The 18049-nt window shown below is 45.7% G+C and overlaps 1 protein-coding gene across 4 annotated transcripts in view; it reads left to right on the forward strand.

The window, feature by feature from the left end:
• The window catches only part of SASH1 (SAM and SH3 domain containing 1), a 164128-nt gene that overhangs the window by 110964 nt on the left and 35115 nt on the right, over positions 1-18049 (forward strand). Inside the window, exon 1 of one of the 4 annotated variants that reach the window (XM_037156809.2) lies at positions 13724-14321. The exons of the other annotated variants lie outside the window; for them this stretch is intronic. Coding sequence (XP_037012704.2) covers positions 14310-14321 — 12 coding nt within the window. The 5' untranslated portion in view covers positions 13724-14309. Of the gene's footprint in view, positions 1-13723; positions 14322-18049 lie in introns of those variants that run through there. 4 annotated transcript variants of the gene reach the window in all.

Genomic DNA, 18049 nt, shown 5'->3' on the forward strand with positions numbered 1-18049 from the left:
AGATTATCAATTTGGAAGCCTTGCTTGGTTTGCTGTTCCGTGGAAGTGACCAAGATGTTGCACGGTCACTTACAATGATGAATGTGTTGTGTGCTAGCCAGCAGCATGTCCTGGGACCATGAGGTAATCAAAAAAACCATGGCCATGGTTCTCAGTGTGCCTTTTTGGGTCTCTTATTCCCAACTCCTAAAGACTAACATAAGTGTAAATCACGAACCTAAGGGATCATGAAGAATAAATACAGTAACTCAGGACTGATGTCAGTCAAACCCAGCTCCGGGAAGAGCACAAAGACCCAGGTGTCCATGGTGGGTCCTTTAGTATCAGACTCACTGTGCACTGTCCTGATTAATAGCATCTGAGTCAAGGGGAGCGGTGATAAGACTCTCCCTTCAGAGCACAAGGACTGTCAGGAAAGCGCACATAGTCAGACAGCAGGGAGAGAGGCTCGTTTCCCTGGGGAACAGTTTATATAGATTGAGCTCTGTGGGCATTTTGAACGAGCCACTAAGAAAGCATCATTAAGTACTGGTTTGTTGGACTCCTTTCAGGGTGTGAATCAGAAACGCCACCTCGATGTAAACGGTGAGGCTGAAGTGGACTCTTAGAGGGTGGGCATTTCATTCCTTGGGCAGTTCTTTGTTCCTTTAGGGGATGCCAACAAAGCGTGTGCCGTGTACCAGGGAGGCACGGTGCTAGACATTCGGGTTCCAGAGGGGACATGAAGGAGACAGAGCAGGCCTGCCTGACGTGGCACACAGTCACTGCAGTGCGGTGGATACGGTCACCCCCGCAGAAACTCAAGATGCCACGCACACACGTTTTGCTCTGTTAGCTTTTCAGCAAACTGTGTTTTCATACATGGCTCGAAAACAAAGTCAGCCGGTCCTGGTCGGACAGAGGGCCAGGAATACCCTGTGCTCCCTCCAGGTCAGCACAGTCTTCCAGAAGCTTGAAGAATGACTTCTCCTTCGGCCGAGGGATGCAGGTCAGACAGGCTATTCAGCAGCGGGGAGGGTTCGCCGAGGCAGTGTTGTTTGCCCTGTGTGTGTTGCCGGCTGACTTTCTGCAAACACCGGCGGCCACTTCCCTGGTCATAACGCAGCCTGCCACCATGGTCACCGAGGTTAGCCTTAACTTGCTTGTCATCCTGACGCACCTGACACCCCTCATGCTGACTGTAGTCTGCCCTGTGCGTCTACAGAGACTCAGCAAAACCTCCTATCCAAAATATTCCTCGGTTAGTCCAGATTTGCCTGAGAACAGAGCAGTTAATTTCAGAGAAATACCCCGTGTCCCGCCGCGGCCGCCCTGGGTTAGGCGCTTTGATTATGTTTTGTGTGACAGCCAGAGTTTTTCAGTTTTCTGTCGATTCTTTTCTGTGCTAAGATGTAAATAGCTCCCTGGCCGTGGTCGGGAATGCCCAGGCCATGGACGTTTCAGGGACCATGCGGCCTTTGTCACCAGACCTCAATGCCTATGTTGATGGCTGACATGCTGTCGCGTTTCACTGGCACGGATTCCACAGGCTTCTCCACCCCCCTAATTGGCGTTAGATAATTGTGTGTCGCTTCACAACGAATCCATATTCACATTCCTGGTTTCCGAGAATGTAAAGCACTAAAGATAGTGACCAAGGGAAGCGAAAAATAGCTCTCTCTTTGCCAGAAGAGGGTCTGTTCCCTGCTGCTTTTCATTCATAATAAACTTCTGTTGTGAGTGTTCGAGTTGTTAAAAAGAGTTTCTGGCTGAGGACTGCACTTGTTTGCTTATAAGTATCTGAACGTTTGTTTTAACCCCTATATACATATAGGTATATGCATGTGCACATGTATGTATATGCATGTGCATACATGTGTACACATGTGTGTGTACATGTGTGCACATTTCCTTTTATTTTGGTAGGTTTTGTTTTCATTTGCCTCCTCCAGGGAGAAGGTTATAAGAGTTCTCATGTTAAGCCTCCAACTTTGTGGCTTAAGGTTCAGTTTACCTTCTGGTTAAGAAAATGCTGGAGGGAATTATGCTTTCCATCTTTGGGGTTCATACTTCTTTTCTCGGGGCATAAATTTTAGTAAACCATAGTTTCTATGTTTCTACAAAATCAGTACTTGGTGATCTGTATCTGGTGCTTAAATATTAATGAAAATGCTTGCAGTGAAGAGGCATCTTTCTAAAAAATGTCAAATTGTAAGTTATTTGATGACAGTACTGTTTAAGTCATTTTTAAAGACATATATTAATGTATTAAGAAAAGTCGAAGCAGGACGAGTGCCAGTGAGGCACCAAGACTGCGAGCGGCGCCGGTGCGGGTCCCACTGAGCCGTTCCACTCCACACAGGACACTCTGCAGGGGGCGCCGGCATCCCATTTCTGCTTCTGGAGCGCCTCCCGGGGGTGAAGCAACCACGGGGAAATACTTTGTGACTGAGTTATTTTGCAAAGCGAGTCATCGTTTCATAACAGAGCACTTTTACACTTGGGGAAATTCAGAGCTGGAAAATATTTGTGCAGGGAATGCTATAATAATGTTGTAACCGTGGTGTTGGAATAACACCTTACCTCCATGTGCGCCTCTCTTTATAGCCTTTGATTCCACCTCTGAATATGTCTTTGCCATGAACCTAGTTTGAGATGCAGGGGAGCCGTGTGACTGAACTCTGTTTAAAATTTTGGGTCACAGAGAGACAGAACACCAGGTGGTCACTTCTTCCACTTTTTGCAAAAATACTATTTTGAGTGTTTCCTTGATGAAGGTCTTTTAAGGTCTCAACTGAAATAATCCCCAAATTATGAGATGTTTTGGGTGGCATAATGCAAGATCGTTAAGTCTTCTGGGGCTTTCTAAAATTGTAAACCATAAACTCGTCTCTTGCCAGCAGACAGATTTTACTTAGAGTTGTTTCACCGGCCCCCACAGCAGCCACAGCCTTTAAGCCAGAGGTCTCAGGTTTAAGGTTCCTGTAGGAAAGGTTGCCACAGCCTTACTTAGTCTGGCCTAGAACTTCCTAAAACAGAATGTGCTGAAAGTCAGGAGAGCCTTCCACAAAGTTGCTTTTTTGGTGGTTCTTACAGTGAATGGCTTAACTTCTGTTGTGGTCGAAGAAAAGGCTATATCGGTTCAGCCACTTCACAGAGGGTGGGGGAAGCAGCTGGGGCTCACAAGCTGTGGTCCTGCTTCTCCGAGGGTCGTCTGTGTAGCCTGTGCCCTTTCTGGATGCTCAGGTATGCCGAGTTGAGCCAGATTTTGAAGAGATTGGCTGTTTTGAATATTTCTCCTTTACTAGGGTAAACTTCCAGACAACAGCTATGAAATAAAATTATTAGACATTTTATTTTATTATACTTCATTAAAGGTATTAAAAGAAAATATAAACCAGGCATCATCGGGCATCTCATTTAGGGGCCTCTGATCCTTCGAGAAAACTTTTAAAAAATGACAACACAGGGTGAATATGCAAAAATTTCATCCACCTTTAGATATTCTCAGCAATTGAAAAAGTAGATACTTTCGTATTTTTGCTGATTTTGAGAGGATCTTTACTGGATGTATAAATTATGTGAGGGTTCACATATTCCACAGTATTGGGGTTGGCACATGGGCCCACCTAGTAAAGGCATCTCTGTGGAAATGGCTGGCCTTCCTTTAAATTTACTTTTAGACTCTTAACATTACTGCGCTTTATGAGAAAACTTGACAGGGTAAAGTACAAGCATAAAAGTAACTTCCCTTTCTAAATAAACTGCTTTAATGTTTTTTAATCTCTTTTGCTACAGAATTTTTTCCCCCATAATTCTTAATATATGAGTTTGAGGTTAACGGGTTTCTAGTTGGTAAGGTCAGTGGTGATTGGACTAGAACATGGTTCTGCTTTGCTGAACACGGATGGTCGTGTTCGTGAAGATGCAACACGGGCAGAATTGACGTGTGCTTCAGCTCTTTATTGCTTGAATAGAGAAAAAGCTCTACTCGCTCGACTTGTAATATGACCAGGAGAAAGAAAGAGCAACCATGGCCAAGCAGTAATTTGCCAGAGGGCATTTATACCCTGTGTCCTTGGGACACATACCCGTGAGTCTTTATAACGTGGTTTGTTACATTGTGCTCAGGTAATTAACACTTCCCTAAATCTTTCTAAAGGTAACATGTTAAAAGTAACCTTTATCGATTCTTGCCTTTTAATTAATACTTGAAGCCTTCAGGTGATTATTCACTTTTATGAGTACTTTCTATAATTTTTTAAAATTTGGCTGGGTGGAAATGTATGGGAGGAAATACTACTTGCGATTTTAATAAAAGTGATTTTGAGACTAAAGTGATAGTAAAATAAGGGGGTATTAGATTCTCATTAGAAGGTGAAAGGAATGATCCTTCCGACCTGCGGCTCATGGTGGGAGCGTGAGACAGAGCCACCTCCCTCCCTGGAACAGCACACGGAGCAAAGTCTTAGGGGAAGATGTTGTTCACCGTCAGCTGCCCGACAGCCACTGCTCAGCCCGGCTGTCACTCCACGCCACCCGCCCACCCCCGGCCTTCGCCCTGGGACAAGGGCCAGAGCTCAAGGCGTGTGTTTGCTGTGAATCCTGAAGATCATCCTATTTAAACAAAGTTGGACAAGAAGGAGGCCCTGGCTTCAGGGAAGCCAGGCGTTTACCCAGCGTGGGCAGGCGAGGGGGCCGGTTCAGCCCCCAGACGTGAGTCAGAAGTTGGCCCAGCAGGGACCTGAACCCGCTGGCTCTGCACCCGTGGGCAGGATGTTTCAGCTCTTTGTGCCCGCGTGTCCTTGCTCTCTGTCCCACACGGGGGTTGCAGGGATGAAATGGCACCGAGTACCCAGCGAATGTCGGCTCCTGTTACGTCACGTGAAGGTATTCCACCTTTCCATTGGCTGCTGGTCTCCGCACACTCGGGCCCCTGGGAGGGTGCTATTCCTGTACATGCCAGGAACATGGTAGCAGCGCTCATACCAACAGCAGCTAGTCTCGAGTGAGCGGAATGCTTAATGTAAACAGCACATGTTCACTTGGTTATGCTTTTGCCAGTCACATACTCAGTTTATTTCCTCCTTCGGAAGGTGCTAATTGTGTAAGTGGGTTTGGGGGGGGGGGGTCTGGCATGGTTTTAGCAAGTGTGTTTGGCCTTAGGAGTGCTGTTTGGGAGGGAGAAGCCATTAATCACCCGGAAATTATCCAGAGCCACACAGTGCTAACTCACAAGGCAGTTGTGCGGACCGTGTGCGTGCAGACCGTGTGTGTGCCCACCGGGTTGGAGCGCACGCCCGGGGCTGCCCCAGAGGTAACTGGAAACCCGGCTCTTCGCACCTGGCCGACTAAGCAGGTGTGTCCCCGTCTCCACTGGTGTGCGCAGTTACGGGGACACCAAGGGCTTACGAACAAAAATGCATATGACAAAATACTGTTTCTGAAAATGTTTAAATTTAAGAGACCTTCTGATACACTCTGGCCTGTTATTTCTTTTACTAGGTGGAGCCATGCTAAACTGCAGGTGGTAGCTTTTGAACTATAACAAGGGCAGTTTCCTTTGTTCAACCTGATACCCGAACAGCACACGGGACTTACCGCATTTCCCCCGCTGGCCGATGGTGTCTGAGTGCAGGCATTCGTGATGTAATCTGGGTCAGGGTTTGGCATTTAGGTTTTGCAATGTCAGGTTCTTACTTTGCTCTCGGCAGTGACCTCAGGGAGGCTGGCGATGAGGGAGGATCTCTGTCCCTCGTTTAATGCTGTCCATTCACTACGTGTTAATTCCTCCTTAAATTATGTACCCTAATGACAAATCTTAGATAACAGGTGAGGTGTTGGAGAGGTCCCCATCCCCAGGCCCTTTGGTGGCTCCGGAGTAGGATCCCGTCTGTCTGAGGGTCACCTCCAACCTAAGTTAACCTACTGAAGTCACAGTAAGTGACTTCAGGGTCCCTTCCCTTCAGGGTCCATTTGAATTTTAAGATGCCACCGTTACCGTTATATCAGAACTCTTAGCACCGTAGCCAGTCATCAGACAGGGGCATTGATTGGAAAAGCAGTATTTTAACAGCCAAATACACATTCAAATCGGTCTCAGAATAATCTCTCTGTTGCCTCCTCTGCCCCCACTCCGTTCCCTCTTTGCACCAGAGCACGCCCCCTGAGGGATGCCCTGTCACTAGTGGGATGCTGACAGCTTCCCAGCATGTTTGCTTCCCAGCAGGGCGCCTTCCTCTTACCTTGCACGTTGGATCCAGAGAGGAGGTGAAAGCATGTCCTCTCGAACGTTCTTATTTATACAGTGTGCATTTATTCAGTGCCTGCTCCGTGCCGGCCACTAGACTCGGGGAGCTCGTATTTAAGAAGAAGAGCCACACAAATGTACGGCACGACCGGGGCTTCATGGGGGTATTGCTACGTAGTGCAGGAAGTACACACGGAAAGTCCGTAAGTCCAGTGAGCCCCAGTGTGGCGGTGGGGGTGGGGGTAGTGGAAGCCTTCCCAGAGAAGGCGGACTGGGGGGCGCGTCTGCCCGGTGGAGGGAGCAGCAGGGGCAAAGACCTCGGTGGAGGGCTGGGTCCACCTTAAAACCCGGGTCGTAAGAGAAAGTGGATTTAAGTAGTACAGCTTTTCGCCATATCAATATTTTAACTTCTAGATGCTATTCTTTCCTTATTCTTATTTACAAATTTAATTGAAATTCACTGCAGTTGGTTCTTGTGATCTATTTTCTTCTTTTAAAAAAAATAAATTTTAAAGATTTTTTATTTGTTTATTTTTAGAGAGAGGGGAAAGGAGGGAGAGTGGGAGAGAACATCATTGCAAGAGATCCATCAGTTGGCTGCCTCTGGCACACCCCCAACTGGGGACCTGGCTGCCAACCCAGGCTTGTGCCCTGACTTGGGATTGAACTGGCAACCTTTTGGTTCACAGGCCAGCCCTCTGTCCACTGAGTCACACCACCCAGGGCGATCTATTTTCTTATGACTGCAATTTTTAAATATATATTCATGTTTTTCATTTGGTCTCTGCAGACTCATTTAATTGACTGTGTGTTCTTATAAAATTATTTTATAGAGTAAAGCAACTGTTAGGAATTATTACTTCCCATTCCTTGAGTTATATTTTCCTGTGGTAGGGAGATGGTATCAAAAGATACGATCTTTGTGTTTTTCATGCTTTTTCTCTCGGTTCAGTTTTATTTTTTTCCTCTCGTCCTTGGTCTCGTTTGTTTGAATAGTTGTCATGCATTTCATGCCTGCGTGGCTTGGGTCAGATTTGCTATTTGTGATGATATAATGAGAACTTTTCGACCTTTTCCCCATGTTATCTGACAATAGATTGTTTTTCTTCTGAGCTATAGTTGAGGGGTTTTTTTTCCCTGTGGCCCATTTATGTTTGTTATTGCTGTAGCTGGAGGTGATGGCCGGGGCAGAAGGACCCACACCGAGTTGGATCGTGTTCTTCACTGGGTACCTGGGCCCTTCCTTCTTCCACCTAAGGTTTTGGTTGGTGCGTTGCCTCATGATTCGAGCCACTTATGCACAGGGGAATGTGGGGGCATAGGCGGTCTGCCTTAATTCATTTCTCTAGCTCCTGGTGAACTTCTAGGGACTTTATTTCCGTCAGGATCAGCCTTACTATTGACTGTCCTTCTTTTCCCTCATTATTCTCCCAAAGTAATTTTCACTGCACCTAAAAAAAGATTTTTTTAGAAGAGGCCACCCCAGTTGCTTCTTTGGAGATTTCAGGTTATGTGAAATGGTTTTTGAGATTCCCACTGTTCTGGTTCTTGGAGAAGTGAGGGCCTTTTCCACTGGTCCTCAGAAATTTGTTTCTTACCTTGACCATGAAGTTTTAAACTTCAATATATTTGCTTATGTTCTTTTCCTTGTTTGGTTGCTCTTGGTAGAATATTTCTAGTTGGATGGATGGACACATACACACATGTATACACAGATATATATTTATATACATATATTTATATTTTGTGGTGGCAGGGGCTGTTGCTCATTTTGTTAATTGTGGAGGGTATTCTGTGGTTCGGTTTCAGCAATCATCACAGACCTGATAGTGCTGCCATGTAGGTAACCACAAACACCCTCTCTAACTGGGATCCCAAGGATTCAGCCTAGATTTCTATCATTTGAAAGTAAATTTACTTATTATTTATTCTACAAACTAAAGGAGAATTACGTTAAGACTGTGGATTGCGACTCTAGTGCCGGACACAGGCCCACCTGCCTCCGGCTTTAGCAGATGACTGTGCTTGCCCGGCGGCCGGCGTTGTGATTGGAGGAAAGCTGGGTGTCCAGCCTTCCCTCCCTGGCCAGGTGGCCCATCAGGTCTCTGCATTTCCACCCCGTTGTGTGCCTGCCTAGGCCAGGTGGTTTGACGGCTCTGGCCAAGAAGTCATTGCCTGATGCGTAAATCAGTCCATCTAAGATGCCGTAAAAGTAATGGGATTTTGCAGACACCACCCAACCCCATGGGAGACTGACTGCCTTGGGATGAAAACTTCCACCGGCTCCAGCAATTGCAGCCTCCGGCGCATCTGTAATTGCCCCACTTGGCAGTCCTGCTCTGAATCATCCTTTTTCCATGGCACAGACTATGTGAGAATCGAATGCACTTGGGAATGAGTGGGCTTGCTGTTTTGCTGAAGTCTTCAGTGTGTCTGACACCATCGATTTGCTTTCGGTAACACTCCCCCCTCTTACCAGAGGGACCTCCAGGGCCGCGGACTCCCTTCCCAGTCCTTCCTTGTTACCAGAGCTCAACTCTCACATGAACAACAGAGTTCTCTGACCTAGGGGCAGGGGGATGTAATCTCAAGCAGAAAAAAATCTTCCAAAGATGTACAAAGTGAAGAAAAAATCAGTTCTCTTTCCTCCACTTCCCTTCCCCTCCCTGCACCCCTTGTTGGAGAAAGAGAGACGTTTGCTCTGCCCGAGGCAACTTGCAGAATGCAGGTGGGGGGCTTACCTGCACTCGAAGTTTCTCTACACTTGCTTGGCTGTAGGACTCCAGAGGTCTTGTGTGTTCTTTCTCTTCCTCATGGGGAAGCTTACAGCAGTATTTGGGGGGGTGATTAAAAGCAATTCAAAGTTCATCAGTTTAGGAAATAGAGGTTACTGTGGAAGGTAGCATTCATTTGCTGCTCCTTTGGTTTATAGTTTTTTAAAACAGTTTCTTAAGTGGATTAAGTGCTGACAAGCCTTTGTCCCTAAGGAATGGTAATATTACCTCAAGTTCTCCCATAGTTTTTACAAATAAAAGTATCATGTAATTTTCTCCTCTTCTGCCTCCTCCTCCAGCTCCTCCTTTTCATTCAAATCTGGTGACAACTAGTTAATTTTGAAACTACCAACGGCATGATTTCAGCGCTATACTGCACCTTGGGGAAAGGAATGGAATCTCATTTTTTTTTCCCCCATAAGCTGACAAAAATCCTCTAATTTCAGAGGGCAATGATGTCACCAGCTAATGAGCAAAATATTTCTGACTAAACATACGAATCTTTCCCTTAATCCTTTGAGAAATACATTTTTTAAAAACTTGCAATGTGTTTTACATTTTACTACTCTGACAATTCATAAACACTTTTAAAAGTAATTCTGGCCTCTTTAAAAGAGTGAGAAGAATTATTTTTATAAACCCAAAGAATAACATACGCCCGATGGCTGTGACCGGAAGGCCCCTGCCACAGCTGTCCTGAGGCTGTATGCCCCAAGGTAGGGCGTGTCCTTGAATTCATCACTTCTTGGCCGAGTGGAAGGAGATCTGGAATGATGGAGAGGTTATGAAATCCAGCCTGGGGAAGAGGAGGGCCTAAGCTGTTGTTGATTGTTGTCACATGCTGTTTGTAGAGGCAACAGCATCAGCCCAGAGTGTCTGTGACTGTCCAGATAGACAGGCATCTAAGGTCAGGGGCGGAGAAGACAGTGGGGCCACGTGGCCAGTGGCACACTGGACATCTAGGCTCACAGAGGAACGTGGGGGTGCCCCCCCGCCCAGGGCAAGTGCCTTTCCCTCATTTCCCAGCCAAATGCAAGTTCCACCACGTCCCCAGTCCCCGCGTCTCTTTGTTCCGCTCGTGTATTTATCTCAGATGACATGTATGAGTCATGTCTGAATCTCTTCTGGGCTTTTGTTCTAGAGTAAAAACTCTAAGTCCATGTGAAACTAGATTATTCGTTATTTCTGCACCTTGCTCTTGATTCATTGCATTCATTCATTCATTTCAATGAGGAAACATCTACTTAGCATAAACATAGATACTATTTTTACTTATCTAAATGGAAAAAATTGTAATGTTCAGTGTTGACAATTGTGTAGGAAAACATTACTTCTGAGATTTAGAAATGACAGTGTTCCTTCTGAACAAATTGTTAATGTGTATCAAAAGACCTAATGATACGTCCATTTGGTTACCCAAATGGTTATCAATTCTATAACCTAATAATCTATTCTGTAAAAAGACACATGTCTTAGAAATTTCACACAATGTCCATCAGAGTATTATTTACAATATTGAAAGATTGGAAACCTGCAAATATCCAATAATGGGGGTATTGTTTAAATAAATTATGTTATACTCCTAGGAATGACTACTTTGAACTATTAATGTATTTATTTGTTGACCTAGGTAAATGTGCAGAATTTTAAAACGCACGTTATAAAACAGTTTTTATGGAGGGTTTTAGGGTTTCTCTAAAGAGGCTCACAGTTATAAGCAAGCACTTGATTTCTGCTTACACTGTGTTCACGTGAGGGAGACTTTGGAGACCCTGCTAGTGACCTCGGGAAGGGGAGCAGCTAAAGAACATGAGGCTGTTTTTTTGTAAAAACAAAACGTAGAAGCACAAGAGCATATATTGTGTGTGTGTGTGTGTGTGTGTGTGTGTGTGTGTGTGTGTGTGTAACAACTGATGGAACATAAACAAAAGTGTTACGGATTTTTCTGCCCAAGTAGGGGGTTGCAGGTGATTTCTCATTCTCTGTTTTGCATCGCTGCATTTTCTAAATTGTCTATAATTAAATATATAGCATGTGTAATTGAACACAAGCAATAAATGTTACTAAAATAGGCACAGAAGTGAATCGGACAGTGCTCACTGTCCTCATGAAGTGTAGTGAGGAGCTAAGCAGTAAAGTGATTATGGCGTATTTTGTGCTGAGTCCAGTGGTAGAGTCTGTTTGGTTGTTGGACAGCCACACAGCCTAAGGCAAGGGAGGAGAAAGGCCAGGAAGGCTGTCCAAAGGAGGAGGCACATGGGGCTGAATACTGAAGGGCGAGTAGAAGCTGGGGAAGCAGGTGGGGTGGGCAGAGATATTTAGCAAAAGGGAACATGCAAGTGCAAAGGCACATGAGAGTGTAGGTGTTTGCCGTGCTTGTGATGAGAGGAACCAGGTGCAGTGAAAGGCCCTTTCCCCCTGAGTGTCTGGGTGTGGAGATGCTGGAAATAAGGGTAGGACTCCGACCGCACAAAGTCACATTTCATGAAAAGGCCTTTGGAATTTGTCCTGAGGAGCTAAGGAGCAATCCCTAGTGCAGGAGTTAAATCCATTCTCAGCAAAGTTGCACACCTACTGTGTGTGCTGGGTAAGTTCAAGTCTGCTCTCCAATGAACAAGACCAGCAGTCCTTGTCCTCATGAAATTTGTCCCTGCTGTTTCTACCCTTCCACCACCCAGAAGCTTTCCAGCGTGGCCCAGCCCAGCCTAGTCTTCCATGTGTCCCAGTTTATTCTGATACACAGTAAGGGCTGGGAGCATGGGGCTGGACGGTTTAAACCTCTTCCTTCCACCTTGGTGACGCACATATGTAGTGAGCATCCACTGTGGGTGGATGGGCCCTTCACCGAGCTCCATGAATACCAGGGTGGGGTGCAGACATGGTCCCTGTCCCTGGGGACCTTCCTGTCTCCTGAAAGATACGCCTGTGTTGGGTGCCCATGTGACAGTTCAAAAGGGGTGCACAGGTGGAGGTGGCCTCTAGACAGACGAGCAGGTGTGTCCTTCCCTCCACGCTCCTCATAGAGCCTGCCTCAGGTAATGTCCAACTTCCTGCAGATCTCACAGTGAGAGAGGCTTTGCTACTTACGTTCAAGGTCACTTCATTTTCTCAAGGACATCGGAGGCTTATCTTTGCATGTTAGAAAGATGGGAGAAGTTACGAAATACGTCCAAGGCCACACGTTATGTCACAAGTGGTATACAGGGCCTGGCTCCAGTGCTCCTCGTTCTGCTCAGTCTTATCTGTATCTAATCGGACTGTGCAGACCCAGCCTCAAAAGTTGGCCACATCACTCACTAACTTTCACACGTTCTTTTTGTGCTGTTTACACAGCACCTAAAAAAGCAATTTGTAAGAATTAAAACAGGTCTTGTTTGAGTTCCCATCACTGAAAGGCAGCATAAGTAGTAAGCACTTAGCTGTTATTGTCGACTCTACCCAGACGATTTTCGAAACAACCAACTAAAATAAATGTTATCTGATGGAATTCACGGGAAGGAATACCAAGACCCATAGAAGTGAAGTGATTTGCTGGAGAACTTGGAAATTAAGCCCGGGTTGTTCTGACTCCAAGGACTTTGGGCTTCTGTCTTCTTTTTACTCCACTCTCATGGGGCACCCGCATTTTCTTAGTTTCCTTCAAGTAGCAAATTCAACAAGGGCTTTTACGGACAGTTTAAGGAATTTTCAGCATGGTGTTGCATGCAGTGTGGTGGTCAGCCTTGGGGAAAGAAAGCCCCCATAGAGGTGGGGTGTCGCAGGAGCAAAACCAGTCTTGGAATCTGCCTCCATCATTCACCACCTGAAAGGAAATCATGTATACGCATGCTTAGTGTGGCGCCTGGGAACTGGGACCATTTGCTGTACATGGGTGTGGGAAGTACAACATCAAGATAGCACCTGCCACCCTTTGTGCACGTGGGGAACCTTCAGATGGCAATGGGGACCTTCAGATGGCAGTGGGGAAGGTGGTGTATATGAAACCAGAATGGGGGTCAGTGAGGATTTGTGAAATGCGGAACTAGGCAGAATAGGGAAGTGGGGCAAACCCTTGTGGGGAGAAATTCTGGGAAATCCCTTAAGGGTAGGGGGGCACATTTCTGAGGCAGAAAATTGGGGCAGTCTGCACTCCATAGCAGACTCCGTCTTACTGAAGAGTATGAGATGCCACAGGGGCCCAAGGAAAGGGTAGGGCAGGAAGGTGGGCGTGTGTTTGTGTTGTGTCCTGTCCTTCCAAGAAAAGGGACTTTGCATAAAACATAAGACCCATCCAGTGAGAGAGGCAGCTAGGCCTGGGCAGCTCCTGCTGTGCAATGGGAAGAGATGGCTTTCCCAAGGGAGCAAATTGAGCCCTGGAAATTGAGACACGACTTGCAACCCATAACATGGAGACTTCAGAGGGGTTTTATGCCCTGTCCTGCTTAGGTGACGTTCTGTTTAAGTAACAGCATGTGCGTGCTGCTCCCCAGACACCCCTGAGAAAATGAAACAATCGTCTGTGGCACAGCCCCTGACCTCACGCCTCCAGAACACAAGGGAAGCCGGCTGCTCTGAAACGGTGGCTGGGACAATTTGGTCAGACAGTTGGAGAAGCGTCAGCGAAGGGGGGAGGTACTTTCGTGGTTAAAATAGAAAAAGGAGTCGTCGGGACGGAGACAGTGAGAAAGTGAGAACTCTAGGAGGAAGCCCAAATCATAAGTTTTAATTCAGTAATTTCCAAAATAGCCATTGGAAGGTGTCTATTTTCAATCGAAACTACTTCCCTTCAGGGGGTGTTCAGAAGAATATCTGGAAAAGAGATCTTTTTTAAGTCCAGTCACTTGGAAGGGTTGGTCCTTGTCCGGATTTGCTCAGATTCTCGCATTCTTTTTTTTTTTCCTTTCTCTGGAATTCCATAGACAGTAATTAAGGAACTGGAGGCCAGCGGGAGGTCAGGGAGCCTTCGTCAGTGAAAACAGGGATTGTTTGCCACGTACAACACTCTCTTTTTTCCTTGTGGTGAATAGAAGATTTGCTTAGAGCTGATGACTTATGCCTTTCTTACAAGTTATGCAGTTAGCAAGTCACTGGGAACTCGGCAAGCCAAAAGCAGCTAATTGAATCCAGTATCCTCACTTTTTTCCCCTTCGGATCCCAAACTCTGCTGGTGGAGCCTGTCTGAGCATGTAACTCAAGGAGCATGTTCCAGAAGTGCCTGATCTTCACTTTGAGATCAGAATTGACAGAGCAAGAGTGAAGCCGCTCTCAACGTGGGGAGGGGGTGGGAGTACCGGACGTGCTCAGAATTGCCCCGCTAGGCCTGCTCAATGCCGAAGCCGGTAAGTTCTCTGGGTGTGTGTAATGCAAGAGGGAAGATGTGCTTTCCGGCACTTCAAGGAAAAGCTTTGGACTGCATCTGGCTATAATGCTTTCCTCTTTTCTATTCAAATTCCTCTCAATTTCTTCTTCCCTTGTTTACTTCCCTACCTTGTAACTCTGAGCCTTCTTTCCTAGCCTGCCCAGGGCCGAGGCGTCTCTTGTGGAGGAGAGTGAACACTATTGTGACAATACAGGGAGAATGTGAGCGCCTGAGGGTGCAGGGGTTGGAGCTCAGTTGCCAGTTGTGGGGGCTTTCTTTCCGTGCGGAGGACTCGACCTCGGGCAGCATGGCACACCGCTTCTCCGAAAGCTGCAACCGATCGGCTTCCTCGTAACCGTGAGGCTGATGCCACTGATAAAGCGGACTTAGGAATTCTCAGCGCCTATGTCTGCTTGCTTGCTGGGTGAACCAGAAGTGGTGGTGTGAATTTCACAGCCGAGCACATTTCCAAATGCAGAATGCTTTTCAGAAATGCTTACATATGTTATAGTGGTATGTGCTGGCTCTGGGGAGATAAGTCGACTGACTCAGTGTGGCTGTTACAGGAGACTGGGTGAGGGGTGTTCGGAGCGGGGGAAGCTAGCTGAGTGGGTAACTTCAAAAGGGTCCGTTATAATCTTGCACTCAGTGTGGTCTCCAGCGGTCCCCAAAGGGTTCTAGTTGCTCCTGGCGAGTTCAGTTTAGCCTTCAATACTATACTGCCCGTGCCCCCTCTGCCTGCACCGCTGTGCCGTGCGGCTTTGGGGAAGCATTTATCCCTCGCATTGCAAGATTGTTGTTACAGGGTCCAGCCAGGTGGACGTCGCCCACCGGCACTGACAGGCTTCTGTTGAACAGCGAGGGCACGCGTTGAGTTTGTGCCAGCTCACAAACGTTTGTATCAACAGATGCTGTTAATTGCATTTCTTTTTTCCGATCATCCTTCATGTAGCTGTGTTATAAAAAGTACTCCATGCTGGCTCCGTGTCTTTCCTATTAGAACATTGCAGATGTGTCAAGGATGCACATGTTCCAAAAGAAGCTGGGAAGGAAAGAGGCTCCACCCTCCTTCGTAAGCCAGAAGGCCCCCTAGGTTCCTCATTCAGCACCCTGGCAGGCGGTGGTGTGCTATCTCTTTAAAGCAGCTATAGTTTTGTGCCTTGGCGTGGTCGCTTTGTTATGGTTTAAAACTGTGCAGCCAGCTGTCTGCAATCTGATGTAATGTTGCCGTGGAAACCAGAAATGAAACACTTTAGCATTCACCACAGAATTACTACATATAACATTAGCCAAAGTAATTAAAAGTTGAGCCATATGGGCTTTCTGGTGGAAAAATCTGCAATAGAGAGGCTGGAAATCAAATGTTTCTATTTACAATATTGTAAATCCAGTTTTTCACATCCTTTGGTGGGAGAAATTATTGCCTTTTTCTACTAAAGGTTTAGAGGTGACGGTTTTTGTGCAGATAATTGACTTTTCACCTTCTCATTTAGCAGATGATTAAATTAAAGTTTTTTTTAGTACTCCACCCCGGGGTGGGATGCAGAGGGGGGCAGAGACTCTCTCCTGTTTGCATGTATATAAATAGTCGCTGTTTTTTACACTGCAGTTTATTGAAAACCTGTCTTAGAATAGTTCCATGTTTATCTCTTGGAATCAATCATTCATCGTATATACAGTGCAGATTTCCTTCACCTTCTACTAAATTCTAGGCTGGAAATTGTAAATTCTCACACCCCCACATTTGGGGGTGTATTTTCTGAATGAAAAGACACAATATGTTATTTCCAGCATTTGGGAAGTATCCCACGCTTGCTTATTTAAAAGGAGAGATGTGAACTGCTAAGCTTAAAAGAAATTTAAGTTGGAAAGAAACGCTATGCCTTTGCAGTCTTTATGTTAATAGCTGGAGAGAATTTTTTTAAACATTTCACAATTTTTTTCCTCTGGACTCAGGAGGAAGTGAGAGATCAACACCTCTCTATTGATAAAAATAATCTTGGAATATACTGTTCAACTCCAGTAACTTCTAGGCTACTTAAGAGGTTCTACACTTAAAAAAGAAACATTTGGTTTTATTTGACATTTTTCTTTATATAGCGTGTGCTGCACCTATCTCGTCTAGTGTTCAAAGCCTGGTCATGCAAAGAAAGTTACCGGCCCCTATGGTTTGTGATTTGTTAGAGAGGTAAACTCCTCAAATCTTTATTTTTTTTAACAGAATAAAAGTAAATATTAGTTCAAAGTTCTAAAGAGCTTCTGTTTCTCAAAAATAGATGGAACATGTGAAAGCAATTACATAAATACCTGGAATATGTTCTTTTTCACCACAGTGACTCTGGACAGCGGACGTCAGGGCTGGCGGGGCGGGGGTGAGGCCCCTTGCCTTTGAGTCCGTTGTCCTCGGTTAGCCTTTTTGATTTCCCCGGAACAGTCCCCTCTGATGGCCTGTTTCCTGTGTATATGATTTATGCCTCTGCGGGCCGAAGATTTTTGTACTAGTTCTTTCTGTTTTCTATTGCTCTTTTTACCTCCCCCCCCCCCACGCGTGCCCCCCACAGCCAGCAGCAATCCCCACACCAGGTGTGAGGTGCATACAGTCACAGATCAGAAACGTTTATTCAGACTGTAAACCACGTACACGTCATTTTTCACTTCAGGATTTTTTAACCTGCCGGTTACGGACATACACAGACACACAGGTTTGTCCCATCGGTTCATACGGAGCCTTTCTGTCATCTGCTGTTGGTTTTTCTTCTACTAGACTTTTCTGGCTATTGACAAACCCCAGAAGGCAGAAGTTTTTCAAGTGATTCTGTGCGATTCCTTCATTGTGGTGTGTTCAGGTGCTGATTACCCAAAAAGAGGGTCTCATTCCTCTGGCACTGCTACTGTTTCACCGCCCATAACAATTCAGTCAAGTAACAGTGAAGTTCAAACTGGACAGATCATTATAGAGGAGGAAGTATATGTGTTCCAGTCGTTTTACGTTTTGAGTTTTAGGCCAAATGCAGTAAGCCTCATTGCTAGCATGCAGTGTAGCCTCCCTCCCCTATTCCCTGGGTGCAATTTCTATTCTTAGTCACCAGGTAACTAGTAGTTAACCTAAATTCTGGAAATTGTATGCAACAGTACATCTAGGAATTTTAGAGAAATTGTACATGGACATCAACACTCTTCACAGAACGGAGGCCTGAGAAATCCCCCCGTTCTATGACTTGTCATTCATGGGATGTAACAACTGCTCTTTAGTGGGTAAATGTCTTGCTGGGGTTGTGCAGGGAGAAGGCACAGCAGCCCCGTGCTGGGAGCTCTATGGCAGGGGGCGGGGGGTGGGGGACAGGAGAGAGGCCAGGAACTGTGTTGTTTGTGCCTTCCTTCCACAGAGCCAGAGTGCCGTGGCCATGTTTGCAGACTCACAACATGCACCGTTTTTATACCTAAGTGCCATATTTCACCATGTATAATGTGCACCTTTTTGCCCATATTTTTGAGGGAAAAATAACCATGCACATTATACATGGGTAATAATACCAATTCTGTATCTATATAAATGTTTTTTAATTCTTTTATTTATGTGTATGCATTAAACATGTAACTCTAGAAAGCAATAACGATATCCGTAAGCAAAATAGTAGCCTGGAACAGGATCATTGGTTTTGTTTCTAAGTATAAATAAGAAATTGATTTTTAAAATTAAAACGAAAG

Source organism: Artibeus jamaicensis, unplaced genomic scaffold (assembly GCF_021234435.1).
Source record: "Artibeus jamaicensis isolate MK-2021 breed Jamaican fruit bat unplaced genomic scaffold, CSHL_Jam_final contig_3176, whole genome shotgun sequence".
NCBI classification, from domain to species: domain Eukaryota; kingdom Metazoa; phylum Chordata; class Mammalia; order Chiroptera; family Phyllostomidae; genus Artibeus; species Artibeus jamaicensis.